We start from the raw sequence: 24,437 nt of genomic DNA, 5'->3' as shown, positions 1-24,437 counted from the left end.
GGAGATCTTTAAGCACAGGTGTTACATGGCTGGTCCTGGAAGCACCAGTGACCAGCCGGGCTGCCATGTTCTGCACCATTTGCAGCTTCCGAGTTTGGTATAAGGGTTGCCCCATGTAGAGTACATTGCAGAAGTCCAGTCTCGAAGTTACCAGAGCATGTACAACAGTTTCAAGGTCCCTCTGGGCCAGGTATGGGCGCAGCTGGCGGATCAGCCGGAGCTGATAACAGGTACTCCTGACCGTCGCATTCACCTGAGCAGTCAGGTGAAGCGACGAGTCAAGAAGCACCCCCAAACTGCGCACGGAGTCCTTCACGGGGAGTGTGACCCCATTCAGGACAGGTGGAACCACCGCCATTCCTGGACCAGGGGAACCTATCACTAGCACCTCCGTTTTCTCTGGATTCAGCTTGAGTCGGTTTTCCCTCATCCAGCCCATTACTGACTCCAGACAGGCCACGAGAGGAGAGACGCCATCCCCAGTCACTGCATCAGTCGGAGACATAGAGAAGATAATTTGGGTGTCATCAGCGTACTGATAACCCCGCGCCCCATGTCTCCGGATGATCTCTCCCAGCGGTTTCATGTAAATGTTAAATAGCATGGGAGACAGAATGGCTCCTTGAGGGACCCCAGTTGTAAGGGCCCTCTCATCGGAGCACACGTCTCCCAGCTGCACCATCTGGGACCTCCCAGAGAGGTAGGAACGGAACCACTGGAGCACAGTGCCCCCGACTCCCACCTCAGCCAGGCGCCCCAGAAGGATACCATGGTCTATGGTATCGAAAGCCGCTGAGATGTCCAAGAGCACCAACAGGGACACGCTTCCCCCGTCAATGCTCAGACAGAGATCATCGACCAAGGAGACCAAGGCCGTCTCAACCCCGTGACCCGCCCGGAAGCCAGTTTGAAATGAGTCCAGATAATCCGTTTCATCCAAGACCGCCTGAAGCTGGATCGCAACCGCCCTCTCGATCACCTTTCCCAAAAATGGTAGCAGCGAGACTGGCCGATAATTATTATGAACCAGGGGGTCGAGGGAGGGCTTTTTTAGGATCGGTTTTACAATGGCCAATTTAAGATCCGATGGAAATTGCCCATCCCTCAAAGATGTATTAATTATCCGGCGCAACAAGGATGTTGCCGCCGGTCCCCCCTGGGCCGCTAACCACGAGGGACAAGGATCAAGAGAGCAGGTTGTTTTCCGAACACTTCCGAGGATCTTGTCCACATCCTCGGTACTTACCAACTCGAACTGATCCAGTGTAACATAGTCCGCGGAGGCTCTGGACACTTCTACCCTAGGTTCTGCCATAATGTCGGCGTTCAGACCTTCGCTTATACGAGAAGTTTTATCCACGAAAAAGTCGTTAAATAAGTCACAGCAGGCCTTAGTAGGTTCAAGGATCTGGTTCAGGGCGGGAGGGAGCTGAGTTAAACTTGTAAACTTGTAACCTAGATTTAAACTTGTAACCTAGATTTAAAACGGTTTTCTTAATTCATACCTCTATACAGTCTTCAACAATTTTATTTAATACAATATGTAGTATAAGAAATTAAATTCCCTCTTCTCCCCCTATTTTATTTTATTTTATTTTTTTCCCCCTCCTTATATATCCAAACTCAAATTTTTTCTTCCCCCTGGACCACTTCTTCTTCTTCTTATCCCTCCCAGCTTCTACTTCTGAGACCCCAATCTTTCAAATCAGCTCTGTCCACAATCAATTCCACTCTAATTTCCTTCCCCCCTACTGTTGTTAAGTTGAGGAATATCTTTTACCTTTAATTTTTATCCTTATCCCTTCCCCTTCTCAAGTTTCCTTCCTTCAGAACCCTTCTAATCCCTTCAAAACCTCTAATCCCTTCCAATATCCCTTTAAAGCTTCCTTCTTTATTATTTCTCAGACCAGCCCTCCACACTTAGCACAGTAGATACAAATACAGGCAAGAAAGGGGAGAAAGCAAATTATTTCTAATACAACAATTCTATTACCCCCCCGTTCCAGGTCCCGTTCTTTCCCTTTTCTTACAGATACTCTTTTTTTTTTCCTCTTAATTAAGTTCTATTTAATTCCACCCCTCCTGCCTTCTGCTATTTCCTAAAAAGTCTTTTCCTAGTCACGGCGTTCCTACCGAAGATCTTGCGCCTCTCCACTCCACTTGCTTCCGTGTTGTCTCTCCCCTACAGTCTCTATGGTTTTCTCTTTCTATCTCGTTGGTTCTTCCGGGTTCTGGCTTTCTTCTTCCGTCACTTCCTTTTCCTCCCCGGTGCCGCTCTGGCCTCCTTTTACGGTCGCTCTTTCTTCCCCACTCGAAGACTCACGTTGGTTCACTCACTTCCGGGGCCTTTCTTCCTTCCTTCTCAGCTCCTCCTCTCGCTCATCACCGGTCTCCCTCCCCTCTCTCTCTCCTCCTCCGCGCCTCTATCTCCAGCAATCGATTCCAAGGTCAGTACTTTGTCTCCGCGCTTTCAAACTTATCTTCTCTTAGCAACTTTGAATGTCACTCCCTTCTGCTTCTCTCCTTTCAGCCACGGATTAATTTAACCCCTTATTTACACTATTGGTCTCCGTCCGCTTGTTGCTTTTATGCTTGCAGGGTTATCTCCATTCTTTTTGCTCCGGAGGGGTTTTAGAGAGGTGCAGTTTATAAAAGTTACTCAGATAGAAAGTCTTATTCTTGGTTTGATATGAACTGCTCTCCGTTCCCGCTCTTACTCAAACCATAAACAGACCAAACAGTTAAAGAATGTCCCACGCCAGCCGGCAGTCCCAATATCCTTATTTACAGTCCAGGCAATCTTCTAAACAATCCTAAGCTATTTTTCCCAGCAGTCTAATAACGGAGAATGTCATAGTCCTTATACAATATGCTCCTTTCAATATATAATCTTAAAAAAAAAAAACTGGCGGGCGTCCCTGTGCGATAATCGCCACTTACTAGAGCGGGCGTGAATTGCTCTTCAGATTCCCCTTCTCAAATGGCTTCCTTCTGGCTCACATAACGAGTCAGATTTACTGCTGATTTCTCAGCTCCTGAGAGGTATGGAATCTTCCGCCGAGCCTCCTCTGATTCTTCTTTCCTTAAGATGAATTTTTCTGGTTTAAGGAGCCCCTTTCCACCAGAAATTCCCGCTCTATAGAGACCTCTCTGCAAGAGCCAAGCAGAGAGTGTCTCAACGGGACGCCATTCCCAGCCGAAGTCCCGGTTTTAATCCTATTTTAATGTCTACTTTTTATGTTTTTATTCAGTTTTTATTATTTAATTGTTATTTAATTCTATTTTTATTTCTATTCATCATTATCAATACATTTATAATTATTAGTCTCTTCTAAACTACAGAGCCTTATGAAAACTCAAAGACTAAAAGAGGTCCAAAAGACACTGCACAAATATCCTAGTTTGGGACTGGTTTAACTGCCCTACGACATGATATGACTCATTGGAAAAAAGATGATGGTCTGAAAGGTGGAAGGAAGCAGGGCAAGAGAAAGAGTGCACTCCAGGTGGACTGAGTCAACAAAGCTAAAATGTTGAGCTTGCAAGACCTTGTTCAGCCAGTGAATAGCAAGGCATTTTGGAGGTCCCTCGTTCTTAGGGTTGCTCTAGAGCAGGCCTGCAAAACATATGGCCCACAGGCCGCATAAGGCCCACCAAAGGATTTCAGGTGGCCCACAAAGATTTGGAGGATGTTGGTGACTATGGTCAAGGCTGCATGTTGTGCAGACCTGCACCAAGCCCCATAACCTTTGCAAAACAGACCCCAGTAGCCATTTTCTTCCCACCCTCCCTCCCTCCCTCTGCCTGCCTCGCACTCCTCCTCCTCTTCCTCAGACCCTGCCCCCAAACCTTCAGATTCCCATGGGGCTCTGAAGGTTCCTCCCACTCCCTCCTGAGACCCTGGGGCTTCTGCCCCATGGGACTTTGAGGGCTCCCCACACACCCTCCCCCCACATGCACACTCCCCCCTGAATCTTCGGGGGTGGGACGTATGCCAAGGAATTCAACCCTGGTCTCCAGAGGCCTAGTCCAATGCTCAAATCACTGTGCCACACTGGCTGGCCCCACAAGAAAGTAGCATAAAGTTGGAGTAGTGGGACACCTCCCTCTATTCCTTTCCCCTCTCCTTTACTCTGAAGTCCTGGGGGTGGGTAGCAGTGGTGCCTTTGGAGTCCCACCAGGCAGCAGCTATGTGGGGCTCTGAAGGCTGGGGGGAGGCACTGCCGAAGGCACCTCTGCCCACCTTATAGCACCTCTGAGAGTAACTGAAAGTTCATGCATCTGAGGAGGAAGTAAGCTCAAATCTACAAAAGCTCATGCTTCCAACTTCTTCCTTTCAGTCTGCATTTACACTATAGACCTCAATGCTTGCCCCTCAAGGCTCCTTTGCCGCTCAGTTTTCTCCTGGAAAGGAGCTGGACATTGGCGGCAGAGGAAGGGTCAACACTCGCCTTCTAGTGAAAAGTTGGAAAGAGAGCCATTAAAAACCTATCTGCGGCCCAAATAAGTTCAGCCTTTAAACTGTTGGCCCTTACCGACTGCCACGTTGAGCGGTCCTGCTCTAGACTAAAACCAACTGAACAGAACAGAGGAACAGGAAAAGGGTCTTCTGTTCCTTCTTTCTTCAACAGAAAAACAAAACCCCTCTAGCTGGGATTACGCACAAGGCTTAGTCCTAAACTACGGATGGGAATTCAGGTGTCAGGGTACTACAATTCCCAGCGGATGAGAGCTGTAGTCTGTCAATATCTGGTGGGCTATAGGATGTCCATTCCAGTTGAAACAGAACCAACTGTATGCAATGAAGGAAACAGAGTCAGAGCCCCTTTCTCCAGGTTTCAGCCTTCAGTGAGGAGTCTGCAAAGAGATTCAACACCAGAGCTAGCCTTCATTTTCCTGAAAAGAAGCAAATGTATATTCACACGTAAACACACGCAGACCCTCCCTTTAATTCCCCCTCTGAAATCTCATGGCCCCATGGAGACTCCCAAGGGGAGAAAGGAGGCCTGGCAGCCCTAGGAGCCTTACTGCCTTTTTTGGGAGGAAAGAGGAGGAGGAGGAGGCCTTCTTTGCTTCCAGCCCCCAAGGCTAGCTCCCCAAAGAAGAACCATCACTGACTCCAAAATGGGGGCTGTTCCCCCTTCAGTCATCATTCTCACATAGGAACCAAATTTGGGGGTCCTCACCTGCCCTTTCCTGCCAAGAAAATCCAGAAGGAGCCCTTTTCTCAAACCAGCCAACAGTCAAACCCACCTGCCTTCTAGAACCCTATTCAGGTTCCAAGCCAACTGCCAGCCTCTCCCAGAATTCCACACTCTCCCTTCCTCCCAGCGGAGGAGACCGGGAGACAGAGCAATGGGTGCAAACTCCAGGAAAGGAGATCTCCCCTCAGCATTTTCCCCTTTCTCCTTCTTCTCATTTCTTGTCACTTTCAGGTCCCTTTGCTTCCACTTCCAGAGGGAGACTTAAATTCATTTAATTCTTTTAAATTCTATTTTAATGACAACTTACATATGTTTTAATTATATTTTTTTAAATTTGTAATCTGAGTTGTGTACCTTTATTGGGGGGGGGGGTTAATGGGATAACAACAACAACAACAGCAACAACAACAATAATAAATCTCTTCTCAACAAAACCACAGAGCCTTGTGAAAACAAAGACTAACAGATCCAAAACACACTGAATAAATACTCCAGTTTGGGACTGCTTTTCCTGCCCTGGCTCAATGCTAGGGAATTCTGGGAACTGTAGTTTTGTGAGACATTTAGCCTTCTCTGTCAGAGAGCTCTGGTGCCACAGTAAACTACAATCCCCAGGATTGTCTATTGCTGAACGAAGACAGTTAAAGTGAACTCTAAGTGGATTATTTCTGCCATGTGATTTGGACCTCTATTAGTCTTTGAAGTTCCACAAGGCTTTTGGTTTTGAAGGGAAGAGTCTTATTATTATTATCATCATCTTGACCATGATGATCATCTTCATCATCATTTCAGCACTGCGTTTTGCACCAGACTTCACTGGGATTCAACTTCAAGAAAATGGGGCCAGGATTGCAGTCCTAGGGTTGGTCCCAGCCTTCATCATTCCCAAAGAAGTCAATGGGAGAAGGGCTGGGTGGGACTCATGTCTCTCAATGATTTCAATGGGTCTACTTCTTTTCTTTTTTATTCTAATACTCTATCTAGAATCATATTATACAGACAATCGCAGAGGAATAAGCACAACATTAAATCCAATAACAATAGTAAATGCAACATAGACATGCCTATAGATCTATATTCTTGCATTTCCTCATGGTTTGTTGTTAACTTTCTGAAAGCTTAATTTTTTAAAATTTCTTCAAATATCCTTTATTTATGAGAAATTACAATCATTGATATCTACAGATCCTTTTCAAAAACAGATAATAAAACATACCCATCCTAAATTACTTCTGATATATACATTATGTACATCTTTCCTCACATCAATCTATCTTTGAATACTACTATATTATCTAATTCTACCTATCTCTTCCTAAGGCTAATTACCATTATCCTCCATTACCTCTTAAACTACATCCACTAGCTCCTATCTTTTTTCTTTTATGACTTTCCATAGAATCCTTTTCCTATTAATATGGAACCCTAAACTTCCTTTAATTACCCCTTTAGAGTGTTACCCCTGGAACTAATTTCTCCTTCATATACTGTTCGCTTATACTTCAAGCCCCGTCTGTATTGTAACCCCTTTTTCTCTCTGTAAGTATTCCTTCCAAGGTTTCCATACTTTGTAAAATTGATTCAAGGTGCCTTTCCTGAGTAGTGTAGTCAGTTTGTCCATCTCTAAATAATCCATGACTTTCAGTCTCCATTCATCTATCGTCGGACTTTCCTCCACTTTCCAATATTTGGCGAATGATACTCTTGCCGCCACGATCAGAAAGAAAAGCAATTTTTCGTTTTCTTTATCCAAATCTAAAGTGTCTGTCAAGTTTAAGAGATACAGCTTTTTCTCTAATCTTAATTATTTTTCCAATCTCTTTATGTATCTTCCTCCAATATTTTTCTGAATTACTACAGCCCCACCAACGGTGTAAGTATGTTCCTACTTTTGTTTTGCATTTCCAACACATTTTTGATATTTTATATGGTGTTAAATACCACCTATACATTGTTTTGTATACATTTTCTTTTAACATTACACTTTGTGTATATTTAATTTTTGTCTGCCACAAATTTTCCCAATGTTCCAATTGAATCTGTTCCTTCAAATCTTGTGCCCACTTCATCATAAATTCCTTGACTGTTTCTTGTTCTAATTCATACTTTCTAATTAAATTGTATAATTTGGAAATTTGTTTTGTGGGGTCTTCTATTATTTTTTCTGATTCTCTCTCGACCGAACCAATTCCACCTTAATATCCGTTAGAAATCTCTCCCTCAACTGTCTGTAGGTGAACCAGTTGCATGAGAAGCCTTCTTCAATCAACTCTTCCTGAGTTTTCATAACTCTCTCCCATTCTTGAAGTTTAGAGATATCCTTATATGCCACCCAGGGATTTTTTTTTTTCAATTCCTCTCTCTTAAATAGTGCCTCATTAGACGAGGTCCAAAGTGGTAATTGGGGACACCATCTATTCCTGTATTTATTCCAAATTCTTAAAAGGATTCTCCTGATTATGTGATTATTAAAATTTGCGTCTATCTTAATCTTGTTGTAGAATAAGTATCCGTGAATCCCAAATTTTAAATCCATTTTTTCCAAACGTATTATTCTTTCATTTTGAAGTTTAACCCAGTCCAATACCCAATCCAACACACAGGCATGGTAATACCATTTTAAATTCGGGAGGGCAAGACCCCCTCTAACCACTGAGTCTTGTAGTACTTTTGTTTTTATTCTTGCTTTTTTCCTATCCCAAATAAATGTAGAAATTTCTTTTTCCCATTTCTTAAAAGTCAAGTCATTGCCAATTATTGGGAGAGTTTGAAATAAAAATAAAAAATTGGGAAGCACTGCCATCTTAATTATTGCTATCTCACCCATCCACGAAATATGTAATTTAGCCCATTTTTCCAAATCTAATTTGATACCTTTCCACATCGTTTCATAGTTGTTCTTAAATAATTCTATATTTTTGATATTAATATTACCCCTAAATATTTTACTGATTTAACTATATTGAAACTTGATTTTTCTTGTAGGGACTTCCTTTCTTCTTTATTCAGATTCATCATCAAAATGCTTGTTTTTTCTATATTTACACGATAACCCGCTACTTTTCCAAATTTCTTTAATATTTTTAAAATATGTTTAATGCTCTCTTCTGAATTTGAAATAGTCAGGACCAAATCGTCTGCATACGCACCTAATTTATACTCTTCCCCCTTCAGTTTAAATCCTTCAATTGATTAATCTTCTCTTATTTTGTTTAACAGTACCTCCAGGAAAATTATAAATAGCAGTGGAAAGCTTAATAAATTGTTATTATTACATTTTTGAGACTCCATTATAAACATTTTCCCCGATTTGATTTCTTTCCAGTCAGTTCCACCTGTAATGGTTGAATCTCATTTCATCTAGAAATAGTATAATGTGTAATATCTTCCCTAAGCACAAGTTGAGAGGTTCAAGTATCAAAGAGAAGCTCTTCAATGGGTCCATTTTGAGTCTGGCTAAAAGAAAAAATCAAACCAGGAGTACTTTTTTGGGCTATGTGGCCATGTTCTAGAAGAGTTTATTCCTGACGTTTCGCTGATATCTGTGGCTGCCATCTTTAGAGAATGCTGACCTGGAAGAGAATGGGTATATATACACACACACACACACACACACACACACACACACACACAGAGTGTGATCCTGGGTAAGGAGAAGTGATTCCCATGTTAATCTGTGTATTGCTCTGTTATTGATGGCCTGGCTTCAGGGTTGGGGGATATCACCAGTGTGTGCATTACAGTTTTCAGTTCTTCAGGTTCCAGGAAGGGGTGCAGTTAGCGTATCAGCTGAAGCTAATAACAGGCATTCATGGCCATCATATCTATCTGAGCCAACATCTGGAGCGATGGATCCAGGAGCACCCCTAAACTGCAAACACAGTCCTTTAGGGGAAGTGTGACCCCATCCACAGATGGATCGCAGGTGACAAACCTCCATATCTGGATTAGGATCTCCAACAACGAGCAGCTCCGTCTCATCTGGATTCAGCTTCATTCTGTTTTTCCTCATCTAGATCATTACTTTCTCAAGACATTCATTCAGAGGGGAGATGCCTTCCTTAGTTGACACTGAGGCAGCCAGGCTGGTCGCCGGAAAAAATAGGAGTGACCGAATAACACCCATCCTAAAATCTCTACACTGGCTGCCTATTCGTTTCCAGGCACAGTACAAGGTGTTGGTTACTCAACTACAAGGCTGACTCAACTGCCCCCTCCCCTGAACCCTATTTTAGAACCATCGATAGCCTGCTGTGATGAATTTAACAACTTCTTCGCGGATAAAATCTCTCAGCTGAGGGCTGGTCTCGACGCCAGTATTTTGCCAGAACCTATAAGAGAGGTATCCAGAGACTTTGTGGACTCTATTAAATTGGATCACTTTGAGTTTGTGAGTACCGAGGAAGTGGACAAGATTCTTCAAAGCGTAAGGAAGACGACTTGCTCTCTCGATCCCTGTCCTTCATGGTTGGCAGCCCAAGGAGGAACGGCAGTTACTTCCATGCTCCGCTGTATAATTAATTCATTCTTCAGGGAGGGACAATTTCCATCAAGTCTAAAGACAGCAACAGTAAAACCATTACTAAAAAAGCCCTCCCTGGACCCCCTATCCCCGAATAACTATCGACCGGTATCACTGCTGCCTTTCCTGGGAAAGGTGATCGAGAGAGCGGTTGCTCTCCAGCTTCATGGGATCTTGGAAGAAACAGATTTTCTAGACCCATTTCAAACCGGCTTCCGGGCGGGCTATGGAGTTGAGATGGCCATGGTTGCCTTAGTCGATGATCTCTGTCTGGGCATGGACAGGGGAAGCGTGTCCCTGTTAGTGCTTTTGGACATCTCAGCGGCTTTCGATACCATCGACCATGGTATCCTTCTGGAACGCCTGGGGGAGTTGGGAATCGGAGGCACTGCACTCCAGTGGTTCCGTTCCTACCTCTCAGGTATATTCCAGATGGTGCAGCTGGGGGACGTGTGCTCCAACAGGAGGGCACTTACATCTGGTGTCCCTCAGGGAGACATTCTGTCCCCCATGCTATTTAACATCTACATGAAACCGCTGGGTGAGATCATCCGGAAACACGGGGCGTGGTGTTATCAGTATGCTGATGACACCCAAATATGTTTTTCTGTGTCTCCGACTGATGCAGTGACTAGGGTTGGCATCTCTCCTCTAAATGCTTGTCTGGAGTTGGTAATGGGCTGGATGAGGGAAAACAAACTCAGTCTGAATCCAGAGAAAATGGAAGTACTTGTGATAGGCTCTCCTGGTCGGGGTGAGGTAATTTGTCCACTTGTCCTGAATGGGGTCACGCTTCCCCTGAAGGACACAGTCCGCAGTCTGGGGGTGCTCCTGGATTCATTGCTCCACTTGACTTCTCAGGTGGATGCGACGGTCAGGGGCACCTGTTATCAGCTTCGACTGATACGCCAGCTGCGACCCTACCTCGACCGGGGGGACCTTGAAACTGTGGTACATGCTCTGGTAACCTCTCGATTGGATTTCTGCAATGCGCTCTAAATGGGGCAACCCTTGTACCAAACTCGGAAGCTTCAAATAGTTCAAAATATGGCAGCCAGGTTGGTCTCTGGATGTTCCAGGGCCAACCACATAACACTGATTCTGAAAGACCTTCATTGGCTGCCTGTTCGCTTCCGGGCACAATACAAGGTGTTGGTTATGACCTATAAAGCCCTAAATGGCTTGGGCCCGGGGTACTTGGAGGACCGCCTCTCCCCATATAATCCGCCCCGCACTCTCAGGTCATCTGGTAAGGATCTGCTGAAAATCCCTTCCTCCAGATATAAGTCAACCTCACAGAGAGCTTTTTCCATCTCGGCACCTGGGATCTAGAACACCCTTCCAGAGGATCTCCGTGCCACCTCCACTTTAGATCTCTTTAAAAAGAGATTGAAAACTTTTCTATTTCATCAAGCTTTCCCCGAAGTCCCATGTTAACGCGATCCTTCCCTATAATTGTGTGATAACTTCAAATATTTCAGCTGGCGTGATTGTGTTTTATCGGTTTTAATATGGAATGTGTATTTTGTAATGTTTTATTAGCCTTTGTATGAATTGAGTATTGATCATTGCATTTTTATCTTGTATTGCATATTGAATGTTTTGTACACCGCTGTGATCTAATTTTGGAATAGCGATATAGAAATAAAACTTATTATTAACATTATTATTTTTATAACCTTTAAAGCCCTGCATGGCTTGGGTCCAACCTATTTGAGAGATCGCCTGCTCCCACATAATCTGCCCCGCACCCTCAGGTCCTCTGGGAGGAATCTATTGCAGCCTTTAAAAACCAGGGCCTTCTCTGCAATTGCTCCCAAACTATGGAATGGCCTGCCAGACGAGATCCATCAAATTGCCAGCTTAGACAACTTTAAAGAAGCTGTCAAGACGGATCTCTTCCGGCAGGCCTTTCCTGAATAAAAGTGCCGGCCACAGAGTGACTGCCCCCCACATCATGTATTAGCCCACTGCTTTGTCCTCGCTGTATTTTTTATTGTGTTTTTAATAGATATTTTAACATGTTTAATCCTGTTTTAAGGGGGGGAATTTGGGACATAATTTTGTAAATGTGGATTTTAATGTGTTGTGAGCCGCTTTGATTGTCTTGTCACAGAAAAGTGGGATACAAATAAAAGATTTATTTATTTATTTATTTATTATACCCCCCTCCCCAAGTACCTGGGTCCCAAGGAAACCCCCAAGGAGGAGCTGGGAAGGAAAGAAGAACAGGTGGCCTGATAGGCCCCCTGCCTTTCTTTGGGGGAAGAAGAGGGGCTTCCAGCCTTCTTACAACACCCCAACTCTCCCCCAGAAGACCCTCTAGCCATTCCTCTGAATGGACGAGGGCTATCCCCACTTCACTCCCTCCCTCTGAACAGACTGTGAGGGCAGTAATGGCTTCAGGGATTCAGACTGTGCATGCATAGATGCCCCAAAGGCCCCTCCTCAGCATGCGCAGGGATCGAAAGGCCCTTGTTGCTGATGCTTTTTCCACTGTCGGCCTTTGGAAGAAGGGAAAGAGTACGCCCTCCCTTCCTTCCTTTCTTCCTTCCGGAATGGAGCCCGAGCTACAGAGCTGGACTCAGGAGGGAAAGGCTGGGAAGGTTCTGCTTTGTACATATAGCTCTTTCTCTCTCTCTCTCTGTGTGTGTGTGTGTGTGTGTGTGTGTGTATAAATGTGTGTGTGTTTGCCTCTGTTTTTGTGGCTAGGAAAGGATTTAAGGCCTGAGGAAAGAAGAAAGTGTCAATTTTGTGCAAATGCAGAACTTCTGTGCATCAATGAGTACAGTGTGTTGAAACAACAAAGAACTTTATTAAGAACACAAAGGCCTGTTACAGTCTGCCAAAATAAAGCTGCTTCAGGACTCTTTGAAGGTATGCTATTTAAATGATGCATGGGTCCTAAGAGTCCGGAGGTCGCGCCAAAGCCACACTCCATTCATAAGCACCGGAGTGCAGCTTTGGTGCAGCTTCCGGATTCTTAGGATGCACGCATCATTTAAACAGCATACCTCCAGAGACCCGAAGCAGCTTTATTTTGGCAGTCTGTAACAGGCCATAGTCAGAAATTCAGCATTTAAGTCAGAACTGCCCACCTCAAGCCAAAGAATACATTTAAACCCCAAAACCTAAAACTCCAGCCTCTTTCAAACCTAGCCCCCAACTCCAATACGCACAGTCTATGTCTAACAGGTAACAAGGCCCCTTTTGCCATTTCTGTTAATACTGGCCTCTACCTTTCATCAACCAACATCCCACAAATTCCAAAAGCTATCATTGCCATAACTATACTAGCCAGCTGCAACAAATCCCACCCCTCTATTCAGCTAACCTATACCACGACCAATAATCCCCAGTCAATTTTATAAACTAAAGCAATGATATATACTAATAGCAATTAAAACCTAAACCTAAAAAAATACAACTTTAAAATATACACAGACATATGGACAGACACACCTAACACGAAACATCACAATTCTTGACAAAAATAATGTTAGTTCACTTCTGGGATTTGTGTGTCTTTTCTCCTGTGTGGACTCTCTGATGTGTCACTAGGCTTGACCTCTGAGAAAAACATTTCCCACAATGCTGGCATTTGTATGGCTTCTCTCCTGTGTGGACTCTTCGATGCATAAGAAGGACTGACTTGTAGGCAAAACATTTCTCACAATGCTGGCATTTGTATGGCTTCTCTCCTGTGTGGACTCTCTGATGTCTCACTAGGTGTGACTGCTGAGAAAAACATTTCCCACAATGCTGGCATTTGTATGGCTTCTCTCCTGTGTGGACTCTCTGATGTTTCACTAGGTCTGACTTTGAAGAAAAACATTTCCCACAATGCTGGCATTTGTATGGCTTCTCTCCTGTGTGGACTCTCCGATGTGTCACTAGGTGTGACTTCTGAGGAAAACATTTCTCACAATGCTGGCATTTGTATGGCTTCTCTCCTGTGTGGACTCTCCGATGTGTCACTAGGTGTGACTTCCGAGGAAAACATTTCTCACAATGCTGGCATTTGTATGGCTTCTCTCCTGTGTGGACTCTCCGATGCATGACTAGGACTGACTTGTAAGCAAAATTTTTCCCACAGTGATGGCATTTATGTGACTTCTTTGTTGTGTGGATTCGCTCATGACTGACAAGTTCTTCTGTAAAGGAGAACAATGACAGAGAAGACTGAATCTCAGCGTTAAGAGAGGAAGGTGTTACCCCAAGATTTAGCCCTACGTTCACCCCTCCCTATTTCAGGTTAAATTAATAAAGTTGGTGTGAGAGACCCGATATGACCCTGTTCTGGATGCCCCCAAATCCATATAATGGTTGTATCCTTACTTATAGGAGCTTGCAAAGAAGAGATTGTAGGGAAACTGTCATAAGGAAATCAGTGGAAGCAGAAAATCGGGCAGTTGAAAAATATTCCATTAAATATATGTAAAAATATTTTGATTGAAAAGTGGCATCATATCCTGTGAGACGGCCATAGAGTCCTGATCCAGACCCTAAGGCATGATGCAAGCTAACTGCAGAGGATGCTTCATGCTGTGTGACACAAGGAGATGCTTCAGAACCAATACAGTATACAGCTCACATGCGGATTGATGTGGGTTGGAGTTGGGTGTAGAAGAGATTATGAAGTTGATGGAAGTTGGTGAGGAGAGCTGGTACATATTTGTTTTCTATTCCAACTCAAGATAAAGAACCTCCAAGGACTTGGAGGAAATCAACTGTGTCTATGAGTTATTTTTAAGTGTGGCAAATAGTCAGTGCATTGCCAATACCTATATCTGGAGATTTTCTTCTGTTCTCTGCTATGTTATTGTTGATCTCTGGGAGTTTCGCCGTCAGATTGTGCTATACATTGGCTTGTGAATGGGACCCAAATTCAGAGCCAAGAAGGACCTGAGAGCCAGTGTGATGATCCTTTTTGGCTGAAGAATTTCCACCAAGGACCCACTGCATTTAATTCAGTTTCAGACAATTCTTTCCCCACCCAGGAAACATTCTAAAGCAATTTAAACCTTTTCGAATGTTTTGTTTCTGCCCCCAAGCAACAATTTCAGTATAAATATCAGCTCCAACTGACTAGTCTTCAGCATCAGTCCAGTTGCAGAGAGACACTCCATTGGTTTACATTGCTAAACACCTCACTACACTCGCCAGCCTCACTTGTCATGGGAGTTACTGACTTCTCTCCCCATTCTGGACCCTCAGCAATTGCAATCAAGTTCCATCTAGGTAATGTATTACCATTAGCAAAGCCTTGCACTATTCACCACAACCACCTTTGTTACCTAGTTCTTGTGTATGTTCATGAACACTTACATGTATGTGTGTGTGTGTTTTGCTTTCCCCTTAAATGAAACACAGAAACCTATTTGAAATGCCTTTGGAGTCTGTGTGCTTTGGGGCCTGATATAGTTGGGATGAATCCCGAGATCACTGTTGCCCCAATCTCTCCTTTGAGCTAAGCATGAAATTCCCCTAAAAGCATAGCACTTGCGGGTGTCCTCCCCAGACTCCAGCATTTCGGGTAACAAAGCACTTCTGGAATCAACCATGGAGCTAAGCAAGCTCAGGTTGGAAAAGAAACATGAGAGAAAAAGGAATTTTTTTCTGTCCCTCTTTCCTCTCTTCATAAACATTGCTCATAATTGCTAAATATGTTAGAAAACAATGGCCTGAACCAGTTCTCATCAGTTCAGGTCTTAAAATCTGTCGAGTTGGTGGCTGCCTCCCAATCCCCAAGGCCCCTCTCCTGGCCCTTCCTAGAGATCCCTTCCTGTCTGCACAGAGCTAGGCGATCCTGGCTTTGCTCCTGCCTTCCCCTCCTGGCTCCCAGAGGCCTGATCCCCTTCCCTTTCTCTCTCTGCTCTCCAGCCTTCAGTCTTGGTCATCTGCACTGCTTCAGCATTTCACCTTCACCATCTCTTTCCTGCTTTTCTGTTTTTCACATTCCCTCCATATGTCTATCACAGACACACACCCACAGAGTGTGATGCACAAAAGGGACACTTTGAGACTCATTTCTTGAGAAAGGCAGGACAATCAATTTACAAATAATGCATCAGGAAAAGCAGAATAAAGGGGCTGGGACCTGGATTCCAATTTTGGTGAGGTTCAAGGAGAGCCCTAAAACAGCTTTAAGACAACTCCAAGACAGGGATGGACTACTGTTGGGGATTGGGGAGAGTCACATTGGCCACCACAGGATCTTGAGGCAACCCCACATTGTGTCGCCTAAAAATATGGCATAATATTTTGCCCCTCAATATCCCACAGCATCCCTTTTGCGAACTGGAGGCCATTTCACACTGCTAAGCCCTCTCTGGGCCATTGCAGGGCCAAGGGAGGCCTTTTTCCCACAAAGCCTCTCCAGAGCCTGGAAAAGTGGAAACAAAAGCCAGGAAACTTGTTCAGGAATGGGCTGAGGACCATTTAGGGGCAAAAAGCATTAATATCCATGGCTCCTTCCCACAAAATTCCAGAATTAGCAGTTTAGGGTTGGATATCCTTACAAAGTGGAGAACAATAGTGCCTCACTAAAACTAAAAATTCCAAGATTCCACAGGAATATGTTTTGACAATTAAATAATGTGTGAAAGGGAACTAGGAATGGTAGTAGAGCACAAGTTGGGCATGTGTCAACAGTGTGATGCAGCAGCTGAAAAGGCCAATGTGATCCTAGGCTGTATCAATAGGAGTATAATGTCAAGATCAAGGAAAATAATAATGCCACTCTATTCTGTTTTGGTAGGTCTCACTTGCAATAATCCTGTGTCCAGTTCTGGGCACCACAATTCAAACAAATGCTGAGAAGCTGGAGCATGTCCAGAGAAGGAAAACCAAAATGGTGAATGGTCTGAAAACCATGCTCTCTGAGGAACGACTTAGGGAGCTGGGTATGTTTAGCTTAGAGAAGAGAAGGTTAAGAGGGGACATGGCAGCCCTGTTCAAATATTTGAAGAGATGTCATATTCAGGATGGAGCAGGCTTGCTTTCTGCTACTCCAGAGAAAAGGACATGGAACAATGGATGCAAGCCACAGGGACAAGAGATTCCACTTAAGCTTTAGGAGGATCTTCCTGACAGTAAGAGCTCTTCAACAGTGGAATATAGGCCCAGTACTGACCATGGAAAAGGGGTGGTCTGCAGCTGCCCCTTTCCGCAGAGAATTTGGGCCAGGGCAGCGATACTGGTAGCCAAGAGGCCCCAATCCAGCACAATTCCAGGCCATGAAGAAGCGGCAAAATGCTGCTTCCCTGTGGCCTGGAAATGGATGTCCTTGGGGCTTCATGCCCCTGGACACCATGGGAGCCAGAGCCATGGCAGAAAGGGGCCTCTCTCCCTGCCATCATTCTCACAGCCGTTTGGTGGCTGTGAGAACGAGGTGCGTGCCCAGAAGGAGCTCTTTCAGGTTTAGACATGGTGCGTGCGTAACATCATAATAGCAGTGCCCATGTGCACAGGGCGCTGGCATTATGGTGCTGCTGGTATGTATTACGGTTAGTGAGCATGTACATGATGCACTCTTCCCAACTCTAATACCGGTGCTGGTACGCCGCTTGTTGACGGTCTGTACTGCGCCATATTCCCTCAGAGTTTGGTGCTCTTTCTTTGCAGGTTTTTTGACAGAGACGGGATGGCTATCTCTCAGAGATGCTTTGAATGTCTATTCCTGCATGGCAAAGGATTGAACCGGATGGTCCTTGCAGTCTGTTTCAACTCTTTGATTCAATAATTCTAAAGTGGAATTATAGCGTTCTGACATTGAATTGTGAAAGGGCCCTCAGTCTCCACAGGAAGGGCAATGGATTCAGCTTCCTTACCCACAGAGGCCACATTTTCATAATTCTCCATCATCACAGAACTGTACATAAGTTTCTGCTTCTTTGTCAACAGTTTCCATTCCTCCTCGGTGAAATATATCGCCACATCCGCAAAGGTCACCTGCAATAGAAAATAGCCCTCATCCAGAGAATGACCAATAAAAGGGGGGGGGGATCACATGGTGCATTGCAAATATTATTTCAACACTTCAGAATTCAGTCCAGCAAATAAACTTTAAAGTCTGCAAGCAAGCAAAAAGCTACAGCCTCTGAGATCCAGATTGTCTTGAACCCTTTCAATATAATATACAATATAATAAAGAATATAATTTAGGCAATTTCTGGGATATTATTAATTGATTAAGATACTGACTATCCAGACATTTATAGTACATTTAGTCACCAATGAATTATAGTGCATTTAGTCATATCTCACCTAATTTCAGAGGCAAATTCCATTTTTAAAAAACTGTTCTGGGGAGTACTCTGGCCTTGAGGGCCACTGGGCCCACCCTCAATTTTGCTCCAGATATATTCTTCCATATCCCTCAGCATTTCACAGATGGGGAAAGAAAGACACATCTGGATAAGCAACACCAAACGGGGGTCAAGATGGCCAAAGTTGTTAATGATGAAGATCACAAAAGTGAGGAAGGGTACAGCAGTTTGATTTGGCCCCCAACTCCTGGCAAGGGCAAGACCCTGCCCCTTCTCTCCTCCCTTCTCCTCTTTTGAGTTGTTGAGCTGCACACATCTTTTGAACTTGGAATACATTTTGCAGTAACTGAACTGAAGGGACAAAGTGCGAGGAGGAGAGAGAACTAGGACATTTTCAAAGCCCCTGAAAAAATGAGGTGACAGAGGATTATCCAGGACTCTCTCTGCCACACTGGGACAGTATGTTCTCCGCTTGCTTTCATGAGGTGGCCCAGTTGGGACACAAATGAAACTAATAGTCAGAAAATTCTTCTCTATGCTATAATAGCAGCAAGGTCAGTGTTTGCAAAACAATGGAAAAAAGAAGAATGTCCTACAATTGAAGAATGGGGATTGAAAATGTTAAGATTTTTTCGAAATGAATAAATTGACTTACTTTGTAAATAATAAATCATTAGATAATTTCTACAAAGAGTGGAATGTTTGGAAGGAATATATTAAGGAATGGAATGTTTGGGATGAGTATTGTAGAATATGCCAAAGAGTTGAAATGATATTGGAAAATATGAAATATAGAACATATGAAGGTAAATATATGAAGAAAAATAAATAAACAACACAGTGGTGATATTGATAACATAGTATATGGTATAAGGTGGAATGAAAAAAGTATAGAAAAGTAACGTGATAACGGGTATACAAGCTTTTATTCAGAAGTATTAAGAAGCCGTTGGTAAATAGTTGGTAAAGAGATAAGAGTTCATGTAAAATAAAATGGTTTTTATTTTTGGAGAGATCTGGAGAACCAGGAAGTTTACTTAAAGAAATCTACATAAGTCTAATAGATAAAAGGGTTTGCTTCATAATGTAATTGGATTGTCATATGTCTTTTTGTCATTTGTAATTTTTAATATTTTCAATAAAAACTTTAAAAAAAGAAATTAATAGTCAGGGTGGCAACTTACAAAAGAGTTGTTGTACCTCAGCAACCTCTTTCTCTTGGAGCCCAACTCCCTCCGCTTGGCCCCTGTGTCGGCCATTAGGTAGAGAGGTCTTGGTGGCCTTGCACTTGGATCACGTCCAGCAAAAGATACCCCAAAGCAGTGTACAAGGGGGCCAAGATGAAGTTCCTGAGAAAAGAGACCAGGGTTAGGCTTGGTTTGGCAAGAAACCCTGCAGCACTCAAAGTCACAGAGATCAGCTGGTGACATATGCAGGTCACATATGCTTCCCTTCTGGGTACCGAAACACAGCTGGATGCTTCTCTAATACCTCGCACCCAACTCTCCCACCAGGGTGGACCCTCATTCTTCCAGTGGCCAAACCAGTTGCACTCCATTGACCAGTGAAGCCGCTGGCCAGGCAGGGCAGGAAAGGAGTTCTCTCTTCTCAAGTTTCTTCCCTTCCATGGTAACCAGCCCTCCTCCCAGGATCAGGGGGCATCAGAGGATTGAGCTGATGGGAAGGGAGCACCCAATTCTCATGGCAGCCTTCTGCATGCAAAAAAAGTCACAATTCGGAGAGTGTCTCTTCCCATGTGGAGAGTGCCCACTTTCCAAACTGTTGCCTGGCCATCTTGGCTTGGGAATATCCTGTTCCAGGCACATGCTGGCCTAAATCCTAGTCTGTATCCTATGCTTAGTCCTGATCAGAGTAGAATCACTGAATTGGTTGGATTTATCTATATGTGGACATCAGCAGTCACTTATGGGTTGAGTGAGTCTACACTCAAGGGTTAACCAACAGGATTCAGGACTCCTCAGATTTTTAAATGCAGGAATGCAAATTTTTCAGGCTGTGTCATCATCACTAATGAGAATTTGACTTCTCATTCACACAGAGGAAGAGGAGGAGGACCTGCTTTATGTCCCAGGTGGAGAAGCTCTAGCTCCTGGGCTGGATAAGACCTACATTACCTTAAGGATCTGATCCATGGCCTCCTCTCATCATGGCCCCTCCTCATTTACACACTGGTGAAAATAATTATTTTATTTTTTGCAAATGAGACCATTTATCTGAGCTTAACTGCTGTGTTTATATTTTGGTCAGAAATGGAGCATGAGGTGTGCATCACCTCTCTTTGTTTCCTGAAGGAACGCAGAAATTGATGCATGTACATTTGTGTGCACTGTTTCTGAATGAACCTATTGTCAAAATCACATTCACTTCACTTTACCTTGCATGTTTTTAAAAAGTCTGCACAATGCTGAATGTGGTGCATTTGAAAAAACAAAAGTCTATAAATGTATAGGTCTTTGATGGAACATTGCACCCTGGACTGTGGTCATTTTTAAGAAGTGAAATCATATGTAAATTCCATGAAACAAATATCTCACAAAGCTCTAGTAAACAACACGTACACACAGTCCCCACACAAAGGACTTACTGGCGCACTGTGTGTCTGGGTCTGGAAATCTCATTTCCACTTTCTGGGAAGACAATGCTGCCAGAGACTGAATTTGGGGCTTTATGCCTGCAAAGCATCGGCTCATTCTCTCAGCTGCAGCCCTTCCACACAATCCTGGACTGAAACATTTAAACAAAGGTCCTCTTTCAGCTCCAGGAATAGAGACCTACCTTCAGTACAAAGACCCCGATTCCTGCAGCCCCAGAAAGGCCTCTTCTGCAGTCCTTTATGGCCGGAGCTTCCCTGGGTCAGAGGCCGTCTCCTCAGCCGTAGAGAAGGGTTGCTCTGAGTGCGAAGGAGGAGGAGGTCCACAGGGCTGAGGGAGGGAAGGCAATGGGGAAAGGTCAATGCCAATGGCCATAGAGGGCAGAAGGTGACAATGCCTAGGAAACTCCTCTGAGTCCCAGCCCTAGGAATGAGTGGCAGGAGTGAGTCCAGGGGGCTGAGGGGGTCTCCTTTCCCAAAGGGGGAGGCAAGGACTGGTGGACCCTCCCCAGCTAGGGCCCAAAGGGAGGGTCTCTTTCCCCACCTCTCTCTCCCAGCCCCCAAAGCCCAGCCTCCCCACTGTCCCTGGGTCCCCTGCCTCCCTTCCTCAGACCCCCACAGGCCCCTTCCTTCCTTCCTTCCTTCCTTCCTTCCTTCCTTCCTTCCCTCCAAAATGGAGGGCCAGAGGCACAAAGGGACACACTGAATTCCTTTTGGCCCAAGGAGCCTGGCCTCCTTCTCTCTCTGGAGCCTCAGGAGAGAAAGAGAGGCCTCTGTTTAACTGAGGCCTCAGAGAAGGTTCTGGAACATTATTTCCCATAGTCACCAGCAGCACAAAATGGCTGCCTGCACCCAAAATGGCCTCCTGAGTCTCAGTGCTTGGCAGTTGGCAGTTTGAGGCCTTCAGGGAACCCAAAATGGAGGATGAAAAGGCCCCAAAGTCGGAAGGGACCCCAAACAGGATTTCTGAACCTAAACAACACAGAAACGTTTTCATGATGGCACCCGATGGCTGTGAGAACAAAAAATGTCCCTAAACAGGATTTCCAAACCTTAACAACATCTAAACATTTTCCTGAAGCTATTGAAAGGAGGAACCTGATCCCCTCCTTAACTTCAGTCAATAGTGAAAGATATTAATATTAAGAGTGCCCATCATCCACAACCCAGCTCAGGTCTTGACCGTTCAGAGAGGCCAATCCAGCTGCAGGTGGCTCTTTGTTTGTCCGTCCGTCCTTCCATCCATCCATCCTCCTTTCCTTCTGCATTCCTCCTCTTTTCCCCAGCATCAGCCCCTTTCCCAAGAAGGCTGCATCCGCACTATAGAAATAAGGCACTTTGACACCGCTTTAACCACTCAGTGCTATGGAATCCTGGGATTGTACCTTTGGGACACTTAGCCTTCTCTGCCAGAGAGCTCTCATGCCACAACAAACTACAAATCCCAGGATTCCATAGGATGGAAACAGAAGAGTTAAAGCGGTTTTGAACTGGATTATTTCTGTAGTGCAGATACAGCCTGAGTCTATTGGGAAATGATAGAATCACCCAAATCGAATTTTTATCCCGTTTAAAATGGTTTTGCTTTTTTAAAATATAAGAAGTTTGTTTGTCTGTATAATTCTTATTCTTTTTCTTGTTGTTTGTTTGTATGTTTGTATGTATCATTATTGGTAACAGGAGATGATCTGGTCTGCCACCTTCCTTCTTCCCTGAAAATCTATTAATAAGAAAACTGGGGAGACTTTAAAAACCTCCCAAAGGAGCCACTTTTGGTCTTTTTGTGGGACTAGCCTCCTCTTAGGAGCCAAAGCCCAATGTTTGTGAAGAAGAAGAATAAGGCTTGTATTAAGCCTATCCTCCCCATTTCTGATCCCTTTTAAAACCCATGTTCCCCAGAAAGAGCAGAGCTGTGTAATAAGAAAACCCTCTCAGAAAAGAGACACACAAAGACACACAAAGAGACACCCTTCCTTCCTTTTGGCCCAAGGAGCCTGGCCTCCTTCTGACTCTGGAGCCTCAGGAGAGAAAGAGATGCCTCTGTTCAACTGAGGCTTCATAGAAGGTTCCGGAAGATTATTCCCCACAGTCACAAGCAGCACAAAATGGCCGCCAGAACACAAAATGGCCACCAAGACACAAAATGGCCACCTCCACCTCAGCGCTTGGCAGTTGGAGGCCTCAGCACAGCAGTGAAGCCTACCTCTTCCAGGCCTTGTTCCTCTCCCCTCCTTCCTTCCCTCCTTGTCTTTCTCTCTCTCTGACCCCTTCTCACTCTCTGCTCATCACTCACTCTTCCTTGCGCAGAGCTAAATAGAGAGGCAGAAGCTCCTTCCTTCTTCCAAGGCTTCCAGGCCTTGTCCCTCTGATCCCTCTCCACTCCTCTCTCTCTCTCTCTCTCACTCCTTCCTTCCTTGTTTCTATCTCTCTTTCCTTCCTTCCTCTCTCTCTCTCTCTCTCTCTCTCTCCTTCCTCCTTGTCTCTCTCTGTCCCTTTCTCACTCTCTGCTCCTCACTCGCTCACTCTTCCTTGCGCAGAGCTAAATAGAGAGGCAGAAGCTCCTCCCTTTCTTCAGTCTGGCCAATGCGAGAAGAGGAGCTGGAAGACCACTCCCCCTGCCCCACCCTCACAGGCTCCTCCTGCAGTTAATATGGAACAAGGCAGGAGGGACTGAGGGACCCTGGAGCCCCAGCCACACGGACACTGGCCAAAGGCACACATTCCCAAAGCCTAAGACCCATGAAATGGCAGCCCTATGCAGGGCAGGACCTTCCTCTCTCTGGCCCTGTGGATGCTGGGAGATACAATCCAGGGAATACACTGTGAATCCCATTGGCAAGAGGAAAGGCTACTACTACTCTCTGATGTCTCACTAGGTGTCAGAACCTGTTATTAAGATCAGTTGTAAGGTTATATCTTTTCAGTTCATGTACATTCACTTGATTTTAAAACCTCCCAAAGGAGCTACTTTTGGCGTAGTTTGGGGGACAATTGTCGTCTCAGTGGCCCTCCTATTAGAGACCCCTCCTCTTTTGACCCAAATCCTTTATGAGGCCGAAAACCCCTTTGTTAGGAAGCGAACACCGAATATCTCAGGAAGGCTCTATATCTGTGAGGTTTGGAATCCTCTCATCAATGGCCCACAACCAAACGTATACCAAAAGTAGAAAGTCTATTGTAAGAGCATTGCAGTAGTGATCTGTAACACTTTTTTGCAGAGTCTGAGGCTTCAGAGAAAAATGTACACTTTTAAAATTATTATTATTATGATTAACCTTTATTTATAAAGCGCTGTAAATTTACACAGCGTTGTACATACAAAAACGCCCCCTCCTTTCTCCCCTCTGCTAGTTCCCCACCCCAGACACACTTAGCCAGGTCCCCATCACAACCTAGCCTCACTCAAGACATTTGAAACATTGCCAGCTAGTTGTCTAAGACAACACTCCAAAGCAGTTAATGGAGCCCCACTTAGAAACTAACACCAACTTTAATATTCTTCCCATATACAGTGGAGCCTCGGGTTACGAAAATAATTCGTTCCGCGGCCGCTTTCGTAACCCGAACGGCTTTCGCAAGCCGAATCCCCATAGCCGCTAATGGGGAAAAGCCGCGATTTGGTGTAAAATCGCGGCAAAAAGCACCAAAAGTTTTTTCGGGACCCGAAAAAACGTTCGTAACCCGGAACAATTATTTCCAACTGAAGAGAAGGGGAGAAATGGCAGGAGGAGGAAGAGGAGGAGGAAGAAGAAACCAGGACATTTTAAAAGCAGCTGAAAGGGTGGGAGATCAGCAGATGAATCAGGTGGAGGGTCCCTGCCAAACTGGGA

At 44.6% G+C, this 24,437-nt stretch overlaps 1 protein-coding gene across 1 annotated transcript; it reads right to left on the bottom strand.

Moving 5' to 3' along the window:
• Nucleotides 1-2,976: 2,976 nt before the first annotated feature.
• LOC149290369 (uncharacterized) lies at nt 2,977-20,813 on the bottom strand. The gene is made up of 6 exons (XM_089489282.1): nt 20,793-20,813; nt 19,181-19,345; nt 17,559-17,679; nt 13,401-13,880; nt 4,536-4,576; nt 2,977-3,150 (listed from the first exon to the last, which is right to left on the bottom strand). The coding sequence occupies exons 2-6, from the start codon at nt 19,253-19,255 to the stop codon at nt 2,977-2,979; spliced, it is 891 nt and encodes a 296-aa protein (XP_089345408.1). The 5' UTR covers nt 19,256-19,345; nt 20,793-20,813.
• Between the last annotated feature and the right edge of the window lie 3,624 nt (nt 20,814-24,437).

Source organism: Sceloporus occidentalis, unplaced genomic scaffold (genome assembly GCF_023333645.1).
Source record: "Sceloporus occidentalis isolate IW3139 unplaced genomic scaffold, rSceOcc1.0.p SCAF_39, whole genome shotgun sequence".
Taxonomy (NCBI): Eukaryota; Metazoa; Chordata; class Lepidosauria; order Squamata; family Phrynosomatidae; genus Sceloporus; species Sceloporus occidentalis.
This window is presented reverse-complemented; position numbering and strand designations above follow the sequence as displayed.